The sequence below is a fragment of the Argopecten irradians genome, chromosome 6, assembly GCF_041381155.1.
Source record: "Argopecten irradians isolate NY chromosome 6, Ai_NY, whole genome shotgun sequence".
NCBI lineage: Eukaryota > Metazoa > Mollusca > Bivalvia > Pectinida > Pectinidae > Argopecten > Argopecten irradians.
Window position 1 is genome coordinate 8,928,079 of NC_091139.1, and position 13,225 is coordinate 8,941,303.

Genomic DNA, 13,225 nt, shown 5'->3' on the forward strand with positions numbered 1-13,225 from the left:
TCAGAAGTCAAAATGATTCTAATCGGTTAAAACTTTGACTTATTTCACAAGGACGTCATAGCTTTTTGTAATACAGGTGTGATCACACAGGTAAGAATTATTAATTAACTTGCCTGTAAAATGGTGGGTGGCCCCTGAGCCCCACCTGTACCAGCCCTTATCGCGGGCGTGGCCTCGCAGCATAGCTCGGCTGCTAGGGCAGTATCAATAGCCTCAATGCATTAACATACTTTCCAAATCCAAAGGTACCTTTATATTGGAAATAATTTATATACCCTTTCAGATCCGCCAACAGTTTACCTGTGGCACAACTTACCTGTCATCTGTCGGTCCAGTGAGGAATTGTTACAAATATGACGATATAACTGGCAACATTTCTTTTCGTTAAACTTTCGAATTCAGCATGGGGATTTTATCAAGGGATTTTACTGTTGTTTTAGTTCTGATTCTGTGGAGTGTAAGTACACCATTTTAAAATTATTCATAATTACAAATATATAGTTAAGTCAGTGTTTAAAAAAAATTGGAAATTATATAATTAATTCCATTGCTTGAAGTTACATTGATATGAGAATATTAGTAGTATTCAATCATGCAGTTTATCATTGTTTCATTCCCTAACGTTTTCCCTATTTTCCTATGGAACATTATGAACTATGTTTTGTGCGGTAACTATTTTTCTCTTTAACGAACATTTTGTATAATTTTTATACTGATTTCGCCACCATGATTTTTTATCAAAGTCGATCGCTAGTTATCCAGGGTTTCTTTAGTCCTGACGCCAAATCCAAACATTGTAGATATTAAATAATTTGTGTCAGATCGAGTTTTTCCGCCTTTTCTATGTTGTCCCTGACTTTGGACTTACAAGGGATAAAAGTTTTGACATTAATCTGATATTGTCTTTCTGGAGGCAGGTTTCTAAGTGTTAGATTCTGATGCCTGTACTTCTGTAGATCTTCTACTTCAGTACCGAAACGGGAATTACTTTTCTAATGGAAATTTAAACATTTTCTAATGCTAACTTCAAAACTAAAATAAATCTGTCATAACTTAAAAATCCCTTTATGTTTTACTACATGATCAGTTAAGTTTATTCCAATACATAGCCACGTTACGATCCCTACATGAACTCAAATATAAAACTTAGTTATTGTTTAGATGGAAATGAGTGTGACAGTTCCGAATCTAGGATATATCTGATTTACAAAACAGTTATTGAACAAACCAGTGTTTGTCCAGTCTGTTCTTAAATGGATTTACCGTGATAACCGATTTAACAGCTTCTGGAAGATTGACCCATATCTTGACTACTCTCCAACTTAGATTTTTTGAGTTACATTATACCTCTCATTATTTGACCTGATACACTGTAGCTTGGGGCCATTTGCACCTTGCAAAGTGTAAACTAGCAAGGATCGTATCCCGCATTTGACCTAGATTCGATTTACAAAAGACGGTTGCTATATCGTAACGCATGGTCCTGCAACCATTCAGATTAATCAATGATCAATATTAGTAAACATAGTATGAATGCGTCATCACGTCTTCGTTATCATAGATAAATATTAAGTTGTTATTAAGAAGACTATCGTTGGTGTAGCATATACACAATGATATTTGACCAAACACCTCAATTGTACACCAATGTACCCCCTAAATAATAACAGTATACATTACTTTGTGGAAGTTTGGTGTTCTTTTTACATGTGTCCAAAAACGTGATAAGCGTAACCGCTACAATATTAAATTTTCTTTGAAAGAAGTAAATTGATCATGTTTATTGTTGAAAAAGGCAGAAAAAGAGACTGCCAACATTATTCAGATTATTATGAAATAGTATCACATATATTAGACTAGACGGATTCTTTAAGTCATTGGTTTACATTTATTTATGTTTGGGGACACATCAGGACATTCCTGGGAGTTAAAATTACCCCATATTGTCAGTATGTATGTCCGGACAAATGACCTCTGTCGTTGCTGGGCTGCTCAGTCCTGAACAAACAAAACCCTCAATATTGTCGGTGCTTTAGGTCGTGTTGGTATTTCCTCATATTAACATCGAAATCCACCCGGCAGTGTTACGTCTGCAAGATACCAGAGATTAACTAGTTATCTACGCGGATCCAGACAAAATGCAACAAATCTTAGTATTACGATATTTTGTCAACCTCTTTAAATATAACATCAATGGATGACACACATATAAATGTCGGTCATGCTAAGGTCAAATCAGAATGGCATCCAACGACGTCAAAAACCGACGGACGAATTAGTGTAACCCATATAACAAAAGATACGACTCAAGGAAAGTACAAATGTACCAATAATTTAAAAAATAGTGAAAATTGACAAAAAAATGGATTTCAACTACTCCTACCATTTTTATTAAGCTTTTCAGTTTTTTGACTTATTTTTAAAGTTATGTGATAAAAAAAGGTCCAGCATGCCGCCGATTAAGTTTTGATACTGCATATAATCAAGCGCTTTTTATTTTAAAAATATACAACTTGCCTATATTTTAAACAATACGTTTCTCTCCTATTTAATATTCATGCGTGTCCGTTGCCATGTCAACAATGGTCAAATTCTGACAACTAAATATAAATAACAATGTCGTTCATTGCCTGTTTGAGAATGGTTGATTATAATCATCGACATAATTATACAATTTGTGATGGAAACAATTGATACTAATAAGAATGCAATATTGACCTCCCTTTACTTGAATAATTGCGTATTTCACTGTTTAAACATTTCAAACTTATTTTGGCGATGGAATAGATAAATGAATAGAGTACATCAGGAATAGGAGTTGCTCGAGACCGAACATCAAATCTCGAACCTTCTAACCATTTAAGCTCTTGACATTTTCAAAAGCATGCAGTTTTCCCTTCAAAATTATTTACCGCACTTTACCGTACCCAAACACCACTTACAATATATTTATGCAGAAAGTAATGGTAATTATTAAGAAAACTACATTTCGACATTGAAAACCGCTACCTCAAGTGAATTATCCATACATGCAAATTGCATAATAATTCAAACGCAAATCCCGTTGTTTGCATCCCTTATAGTAAAACAAGCCTGGTTTCCGAACTAGCCCAAATTGACCCTGGCTGTCGAAGGGCAGTTAAAATCAAACAAACGATATTTTTAAAAAAAAATAACGTTAAAGTTTTACCGAAAAATTGGTAGTTTTGTTGACGCAGTGACGTCACTAAGTTTTATTGCATGGGTAGCCATGTATTACAGCCTCATACGATACGGGATGTATTGTATGAGATAAATCAGTATTGCCTCCGGAGGTATGAGAATACAGACTAATCAAGTAGGTTAACACATATAGTGGCGACACATCACTTCAGTCGGGTAATGTCATACGTGTTTATCACGAGTTCGACTTTATTAGCTATATTTCGGTTGATAGATGGTTCTGCAAGTCTTGGGAAGCAGCGTACATACTGCAGGGTCATATAAAGTTCGTAGCACACTTTTAGATAAGGTTACACCCACAGGGAAGATTCCAGCAATGTTATCCTTCTCTAGGAAGTCAACTTCCCCGTGTGCATATCCTGACAGTTGGGATTACTTTATACACTTAATATTTTTAGGACACTTGACTACCTTTTCTTTCTGCAAAGAAAATGAGTCATGATACGAGTATATATGGTAACGAAAATAAATGTACATAGATTAATTTGTCTGATTTTATATATATGAACATTTAAAACAGAGTAGGTTAAAAGATAACGGATTACAAAGAGTATAGGATAAAAGATATCGTCATTTAATGGATGAGGAAAATATAAATTTCAATTTCATGGATACCGTATTGGGAAACCATGCTTTTGAAGGGCACCTGATAGCACAATGAACGGTAAAGCGCCGTAGATGTTGCTACCAACATGGTGTGCAAACATAATGATACAGTCACTACAAACTAATGAAATCCAACAGTGAAAAAGTCAAACAAATTTAGTATAACAAAATCGGACAAAATTTCACGAAACTCCATTAATAGTAACGAATTCAGGCAAATTTGTCATTAAAAATGAAATTCCTCCTAAAAAATCACATTTGTTTGGCAAAATATTACTAAATAAGCGTTTGTCTTACATTTGAAGAAAAATGAACTTCTGCAATGTTAAAAGACTATGATATTCATATCCTGTCTCGTCTGTGGACATTATAATATCTTCTATTTGTGCTTTCTGGAGCTGATTATCGGGATATTGGTAACAATGGAAGAAAAAATGAATACATCACTTTTGTCAAGAGTTGTTGTTATGTGAGCCTCTTTGGTCTAAATCGTGTTCGTAGGTACGCCATGTTTTAATTTTGGTTTCACACCAGATTGAGATTCTCAGTAAAACATCAAATAGTGTCGAGTCTGGTTTTAATGTCTTCCATTGTAATCGAAGTGTTGATCATCTTAATGTTGGTTGGACGATTTGTACGTCCTTTTAGCAGCTAGGGTTATTTAAGGACGATCGTCTAACGAACATATTGGTTTGATAATTATGGTATCATTGTGCAGTCTTGATAGCGATGTATTTATTGTTATAGAAAACATACCCGTATTCTACCCTATAAGTGCCCCTCAACTTCTTCAAACTTCAATTTCACTTACTTCTAATTAAATGAGACTAAAAATATGAAATCTGACTTATTTCTTCGGCAAATTATTTTAAGGCCTACCTTGTAAAATGATTTTATGAAAGACAAGCGCTAATTTGTTTTAAGCGCCCCCTGATTTGCTTCAATTCTTAGGCGCCCTATGCTCTTTTTGGGTAAAATACGGTAAATTGTGTTTTGGTTGTGGTATCAATCTCTTGTGTTTCTTGTTCATTTTCATATGAAATTAGTGAATTCAAATATGCATATGATACTTTTTCCTGTGAATTGTTGTTATTTTATTTTTGATCTAGATAAAGATTTTGCTCAGACCTTATCTCATGTCTAAGCTGTCTCATTTGACTTAACCTTCACTCTATGTTTTTTATCTGGTTTACTCCTGGCCCGATGACGTAGTCATACAATTTTAAATATTTGAGATATTTATACGTGTCTGTTAGACAATGGAGAGAGAGAGAGACGCACTCCTTCAGTGAATAACAGTAACTAAGATGAATGTTTCTATTCAAATAATGATTCATGAAGACGCCATGTAATGCACGTGACCTATAGGTGACAATAAAGAGCGATAAGGGAGGGGGGTGAATTGAGAGAGACCGAGCGTAATTGGGCGTGGGGAAAGGGGTGGATGGGTTTAATTTAATCAATAATGTTATAATGGTTTTTTTTTACGTATATTTGATAAAATTTATCAAAAGACATTTCTCTTCCTAAGAATTATCTCAAATACTTAAAAAAACTCAAAAAGACCCAAAATGAAAAAAAAAAAAAAAAAAAATAAAAATAATAATAAAAAAATCACTCAATAACAAAAAAAACCCAAAAAACAAAAAACAAATAAAATAAGATAAACCAATAAGTTATTTTCTTTACTAACTTCAATTTACTGTACAATTGGTATTAATAAAAAAAACTCACAACTTACACAATCAAGTAAAGATAAAAAAGAAAGAAAAACAAGAAATATGTTTGTGGATAACATAAATTGAAGGCAAATATGCGGGGGTCCATATTAATTTGCCTTAATCATTATAATTATGTGTAGTTATATTTAGTTATTTTATACATGTTCATCAATGATATGAAAACATTTTCAATTTTCCCCAGTATAGGATTTGGTAATCCATCTTGTTAGTGTATATCATATACAGCCATGGTGTACAGCACTCATGTGTTGATGTCAATGAGTTTGTTCCACCAATCGTCCCGAGTACGCCTTAGATAAGAGTGTAGACACAACGTTAGCATATCTTTGATGTTTCACAATTTAAATATAATAAATCTTTTTTAACATCGTTATATGGTGCACTGAAACTATTCAAGGGAATCTAAATATATTTGGTGTTGCTCCGTATTAACACCATCCTCGATAACTGCATGAATTTCTACATGGATAATGACGTAATCTAACACTGTTCCTGTATAATCGAATTTATATTTGTTGTCACATGCTATATTAAACCTTACTCGCAACCATTTTCAATATGTATTTTCCAAACATGCTATATCAAACCTTACTCGCAGCCATGACATTCACATAGCTAATCAAAACCCATTCAACAATTGCTTTATATTTATTTTTGAAGTTTTTGATATGATATTTCAACGGTATTTTGACTTCCATGGTTTTTACTAGTAATTATTTAAATCTATATTGACTGTCCCGGATTAATGCAGGTATTTGCCCTAATTAAAGAAGTTTGCACTTACTTATTTCCATGTCCGTGTACATGTATATATAACATGTAATTTTCCTTGTGTAGAAATGATCGTTGTTTTCGTGGTTGCCATATATATACAAATATAAAAATCAACGAATGATATTTCATACATTATTATCGTTGTTTCATCAGCTAAGAACATTTCTATCCTCGAAATTATTTGAAATCTCCAAACCACGAAATAATGTGTCCACGAATAATTCATGGTATACAGTAAATAGATGATAAAGCATTAAAGTGCTCTAGGATAACTGTTTTACCAATTATATTGTATGTCTACAGATCAGTGATGTTAAGTGTAAAGGGAAGCTGGCCGTAGAATTGGTGGAATTCCACAACAATGATGGACTGGACATCAATGGTCAGTGTTGTGACGGGGTGAATATACCCACGTGTCCATTGGCGAAGTGTGACCACCACTTTACCATATGTGCCGGGGACCAGCCCGCGTAAGTAAAGATATTTACATCATTGCAGTACCTAGATACCCACGCTTTATTCCCAATTTGAATTTGCCTATTTACGCCATTTGCCCTTGCCGGAACGTATGGAATGTTACATCATGTGTTGTGAGCGTAGGTTTATACATGCATTCTTACATAAGTTTGCAAGCATGTTTTGTCATAACTGTATTGAATTACAAAATAGCGACATCGCTGCTTTTAGAATATATTTATTTTAAAGAAAATTTCAAGAAATACGTGTTGATGTTATACGATTTCATTTATTTTTCAATGGATTATTTTCCAAAATTAATACGCAACGCCAATGTCTTTATTGTGACGTCACGACTATGTCTCTTTTTTGCGCCAAGACATGATTTTCATAGATGTATAAAAGAAAACAATCGGTAATCAGAAAGGCAAAAATAGTATGACAAATGGTAATATTGGAACGTTATATAGTTATATTTCTAATTTGTGTCTAGTCTAAATTTGTTTCGTGGTACTCCATTAAACAAATCTCTCTGGTCTTAAAATTGACTATCTGGATATTGATCTAGATCTATCGATGCTATTGAATCAGTTTTTTATATTATTTTTGTTAGGTAAAGTATGTCACTAATAAAACAAAACATCTCTTACAAACATCAAAGTACATTGTAAAGATCAGCTTATCCCGGTCAGATCCAGGTGTGTTACTGTCATCACGACCAATGATGTCACCACGACCAATGATGTCATCACGACCAATGATGTCATCACGACCAATGATGTCATCACGACCAATTATGTCACATACCATAAAGTACATAATTAACATTGCGTGTCTGAGGAGATCACCTTCTACAAATCTGATTAAAAGTAATAGTTTTATGCCCTCGATTCTTCGTTTAGGCGACAAGGCAAGAATTATAATTTTTATCAAAATTTGCGCCTACTTAAGCTACCCCACCAATTATACTGTGGAACATCACAACTCAATCCTGTTACAACCAATAACGTACTCCAATTGGCAAAATACATATAATTAAATCACTATTTATTTCCCAATTTAATCATTTATTTATATCTCTGCCAAACCCAGATGAAAAAATTCTTTCCAAAATTAACTCTGTTCTCTATGAATTTCTATGGGATAGTAAAATAGATAAGGTTAAAAGGGATATTTTGATACAAAACTATGCTGAAGGAGGACTTAAAATGGTAAATATTAAGGCCTTCATTGACTCTCTCAAAGTCAGTTGGATAAGAAGAGCTCTTCTTAGTACATCTAAATGGCAAGTGATTCTCAAAACATGTATAAACATAGATTTGTTAGCTAACTGTGGGCTTGAATATGTAAGAATGTGTCAAAATAAATGTAATAATAGTTTTTGGTTTGATGTATTTAAAGCTTATCAGCATCTGCATTCTAGTTACAAGAAGAATGTTAACAAACATCAATTTTATATGAAAACCCCTATCTGGTACAATGATGAAATTACTATAGGAAAAAAGTATATTTTTATGAAGGACTGGTATCAGAAAGGAGTTATAGTGATACAAGATCTAGTGAAGGATAAAACCGCAGGTACTTTTTTACCTTTGATGAATTTACTCAAAAATATCAAATTCACAGTAATTTTCTACATTATCTAAGTGTGTTATCCGCAGTCAAGAAATATTGCGCCAATGCAGCTCGCCCATACGCTAATGTTGTATATCCTTACATTACAATTAACCTGGAATTATTTCTAATGAAGTCCAAAGGATCTAAACACTTTTACAACTTTCTTATTAAAAATAATGTAATTCCAACAGGACAGAAATAATGGAATAAGACTTTTGACTTTGACAATCCTACTTGGAATAAAATTTTCAAACTTCCTTTCACTATCACTAAAACACAAAGCTTCAATGGTTTCAATATAGAGTGAATCATCATATTCTTACTACAAACTCTCTACTTTTTAAATCTCATGTTGTCATTTCTCCATTATGTGTTCTCTATAATTCTGAAACTGAGACTATTATACATGTGCTGTGGGAATGTCAAGAGGTTCAGAACCTTTATACTTTTGAAAATCTTTTAGATGCACTCGTCATTCCCTTCAGTTTTAATAAAGAATCATATCTATTTGGTCTTCTTTCACATAATCTGAAAAATAATGGGATAGATAATGAAATTCTCATTATAATCAAACATTATATTTACAAGATGAGATGTCTGCATAACTCCTTAAGTATAAATGCTTTAATCAACACTATCAAGGACCACTATAGGGTACAAAAATATATAGCTACTAGTAAAGGTGATTCTGCTAAAGAAAGCTTTGATAAGAATTGGAAGAAATGGGAAAAACTGGTAGCATTGTAAAAGGTATACATTATTTGCCCAGATTTCTTTTTTTTGTTTTTGTTTTTTTGTTTTTTGTTTTCAATTATCTTGTTTATTTATCTTCCCGACCTTGAATATTATTGCCACAATTAATCAAATTTTGCTTTTGCTTTTCTTGCAATGTTGAATATTTGATGTCTCATAGTTACACCCCACCTTTCTTTTCTGTCTGTCTGTCTGTCTGTCTGTCTGTCTCTCTGTCTGTGTGTCTGTCTCTGTCTGTCCGTCTGTCTGTGTGTCTGTCTCTGTCTGCTTGTTTCTGTCTATCTGTCTCTCTCTCTCTCTCTCTCTCTCTCTCCTAATTAGGTTTGGTATGTTTGTTCTGTTTGTTTGTACACAAATCAATTAAAAATAAAACTCATTCAGATCAATTTGGATGCTTACATGTAAAATGTACAGTGATTACCTCATACAATTATCGTTCTCTATTAATGATGTCTTTGTGGATGATATCATATATAATGTTATGTTTGAGGATAAGAGGACATGTAATAACTTTGATTATGATATCAAAATATAGGATTTAAATTTATTGACCATGTTATTAAAATACATGTAGTAAGGATATTTTGACAATGATGATGATCATGGTAATGATGATGCGAACTGAGTGATAATGTTAGTGTGCAAAGCTGTAACTTTACTGAGTGTGATAATGGTAATCAAATATAATTTGCTACTGTGGGATATGGTGATTAATGAATGACGTTGTATATTGAGTGAATATATGTACTATGATGATGATGATGATGAATGAGTGAATGAAGGCTATGAATGATTTGTGTGCTGATATCTAATGTAACTTTTACATTTTGAAAACTTCTGAAAATAAAAAAAATACAAAAAAAAAAAAAAAATAAAAATAAAAATAAAAAATAACGTGATGCTACCCAAATTGGAACACTTTTTGAAGATAATTGTGAAATTTTTCTAACGTGTGCCTGAATACAGATTTTTCTCTAAATTTTCCACAAATAGATGTTTTCAGTGTTTCATGATTTCATTATTTGTTTACTTGTCAGCAGTGCATACATTTTGAAATAGAGAGGATTGAGCCCCATGTTTAAGCAGGTTCGAGTGCCCAAAATGAAACACATCCTCAATATGGTTTAATAAAAAAAAATGTCTGGACCTCATAAAAATGTTTGAATTCATTTAAGGAACTTTCAAACATTTTTTTAGTTTAGTTAATGTTTAATCGTTTGCTTACAGTTCTAAGGTGTTGAGTCTCATATCTGTCAACAGTATCCCATTAAGCAATTGTTTTTATTGTTTTAAGATATAGTTTTAGGGTTGTCGCACGACGTCGCTTCCCGGATTATTTTTTTCACCATTTCATTATTTTCATTTTTAAATAGAGATAATAAGCAACAGGAAAGAATATGACATCTAAAAATTATCACTGATACTATTCAGCATCTTAATTTTTATTCAGGTGACTTCTCTATCACATATTTTAAAAGTATTTCAACCTGGGTAGCGTTCCAATTTAGGTAGCGCCACATTTGCTCTTGCAAATCTGAACTTCTCATTTTGATGTTTTCTTCTCTTTTCAGAAAGAACTTTACAGACGACAGTTGTATATATGGTAAAGAAGATTTTAACGCTCCGGACAATGAGAATGATTTATATTTTACTGCAGGCAAATCATCTCTGTTCAGCTTTGATACATGGAAGGTAAGTGCTGCAACGTGAACTCACAATGAATTATTCATCTTGTAAACTTTGAAAGTTGATACCGACCCGTAGGATCTCACCTCTATAACATAAAGATCTATTCGAGTCATTGTTTTCCTATTCAGTCTAGATTGCCAATCAGTTATGGTATGTCTATTTTATGAGAGGATTACATTAATTTCATTTTTTTGATACATGGAAAGTAAGTCTTGTATAAAAACTTAGTATTTTGTATATTTGGTTATTAAGCATGTACAAATATGAAAAGTCAAAATATCATCTAAAATCCCTCCCAAAATAGAACAGATCATATCATCCTGTAACTACACTACACATACAAATGCTGGATTCGAAGCCTCATATGCTCATCCTTACTGTAAAGTTACGTTTAAAACGTCGACGGTTCTCTTTATAGGCCTCTGCTACTTAAATACTAAGTAGCCCTGGGGCTTGCAACATGGTTTTGTTGTTTTAAAGCTGTAAAATGCATTGTTGAATCTGGATGTTTACATTTCGTTTATTTGCCAATTACATGATTATTTTGTCTGTATTAGGGATGGGCCTCTATAGCTGTGTTGGTGACAGATTCAGACAGTGATGGACTGGTACCGGTCGATAACCTTTACCTAAACTTTACCAGCCTTATACCTGGCTTTAACTCAACAACAGACTACAAATCCACCTACACCCTACTTGGTGACAGGGCCAACAAGCCCACCAGGTAAGTTTATAACAGACGTAACAGGGTCTAATATCCTACCAGGTAAATTAACAACAGACTACAAATCCACCTACACCCTGGTTGGTGACAGGATCAACTATCCCACGAGGTAAGTTCATGATAGACTACAAGTCTACCTACATCCTGCTTGGTGACAGATTCAAATATTCCACTAAGTAAGTTCACAACCGACACCAAATCTACCTACATACGGCTTGTAACAGGGTCAACTATCTCACCAAGTAAGATCTAAATTTGGAACGTCACTATGCTGAAATGTTTATCACTAAATGTTTATTTGATTGCAATATTGATTAAGTTTAAAGGTTGAGCATGCATGGTAATTGAATCCTTTTTGTTTTTGTGTCATTAGTACATTTTTGTATGATCTAATTGGAGACTTCAGTCTAGAGAACCGTCAATTCATTTGTTTTCATAAATTGACATTTTTCTAACAATGAATAAATTTTCTCCATAGATAAAAAAACAATTCTGGAATAAATCATAATTTCAAAAACAAAGTTTTTATTATTTTTTTAAGCATAGTCGACTTCTACTCATATCTTTGTTTAAATTCCTTTCATTTCGAGGGACCACTCAAACGTGTCTTCCTAATTACAGGTTGTTGATGAAAGTGAAAGTGTATTGTGACCCCCATTACTATGGAGATGACTGTTCAGTCAACTGTGTCAGTGATAACGCCTGTGACGGCCATTATACGTGTGATAATAAAGGCCGCAAGGTGTGTAACTCTGGATGGAAGGGAGATAACTGTGATACAATGATACCAGGCGGGGAAGCCGACTGCAGTGTATACCAAGGTAAATAACTACCGGAGTTAGATTTCAAATTTTGAAAAATTATTAAAGCAATGATGTCACTATCTTTTTTAAATTTCTTTTGGGTATGAAAATTTTCATAACCCGATGAAACTATTTAAAATAGTGACATCAATGCTTGTAATCATTTTTTAGACTATTGGATAAAATAAAATACGTTTTTATGTACTATTCCATTGTTTTTTAAAAGGATTTTTTTTACATCAATACGCATTCTTAAATTGGCATGCAAAAAGAAAATTGGCCAATCAGAAAGCACGATTTAGTATGAAAACAAAGAAAAAGTGAAAATATGAAAATGCTTCAGTGAAAGTTTTGTCAATGGTGCAATATACGCAAAATAAATGTGGCGGTATTGCACTGGGTCGATCATCGGTGACCAGGTAGCACAGTCGCTAAGAGCACTCGACTAGTGTTCGGAGGGTCCCGGGTTCGAATCCTAGTCTGGCGGCTACATTTTTTCCTCTCTGTTACATAAGCATTTATGTTTGTGTTGTATATAGTTCATTTCTGTCACATACATGCTATCCATGGGTGTGTGGGCTATAAAGAAAATACTTTGGTTCATTTAAGGCCACTAGAACAATGTATCTTTTTTGACTTTGTAAACTCCAATGCACTATGTATAATTCCATAGCATATGTTTGTTACAAGAGTTTTTCCTTCCTTGTGCATTCAAGTGCACTAGAGTTATACACTTACAGTCCAGTAATATTGGGGACTCTCTGAAGATGCTTGCGGATTTTTTCGTCGACATGTTGTTTGCCATAACGCGTCATAATGCAAGGTTTTCTAAAATACCG

General features: G+C 33.4%; 1 protein-coding gene across 2 annotated transcripts in view; it reads left to right on the forward strand.

Annotated features, from left to right (window-relative positions):
* The first annotated feature begins 295 nt into the window (after window positions 1-295).
* The window catches only part of LOC138324910 (uncharacterized), a 61,024-nt gene continuing 48,094 nt past the window's right edge, over window positions 296-13,225 (forward strand). For both annotated transcript variants that reach the window (XM_069270144.1, XM_069270145.1), the window contains exons 1-5: window positions 296-457; window positions 6,648-6,814; window positions 10,742-10,862; window positions 11,417-11,583; window positions 12,205-12,404. In XM_069270144.1, the coding sequence (XP_069126245.1) occupies window positions 404-457; window positions 6,648-6,814; window positions 10,742-10,862; window positions 11,417-11,583; window positions 12,205-12,404 (709 nt within the window). In that variant the 5' untranslated portion in view covers window positions 296-403. The remainder of the gene's footprint in view (window positions 458-6,647; window positions 6,815-10,741; window positions 10,863-11,416; window positions 11,584-12,204; window positions 12,405-13,225) is intronic.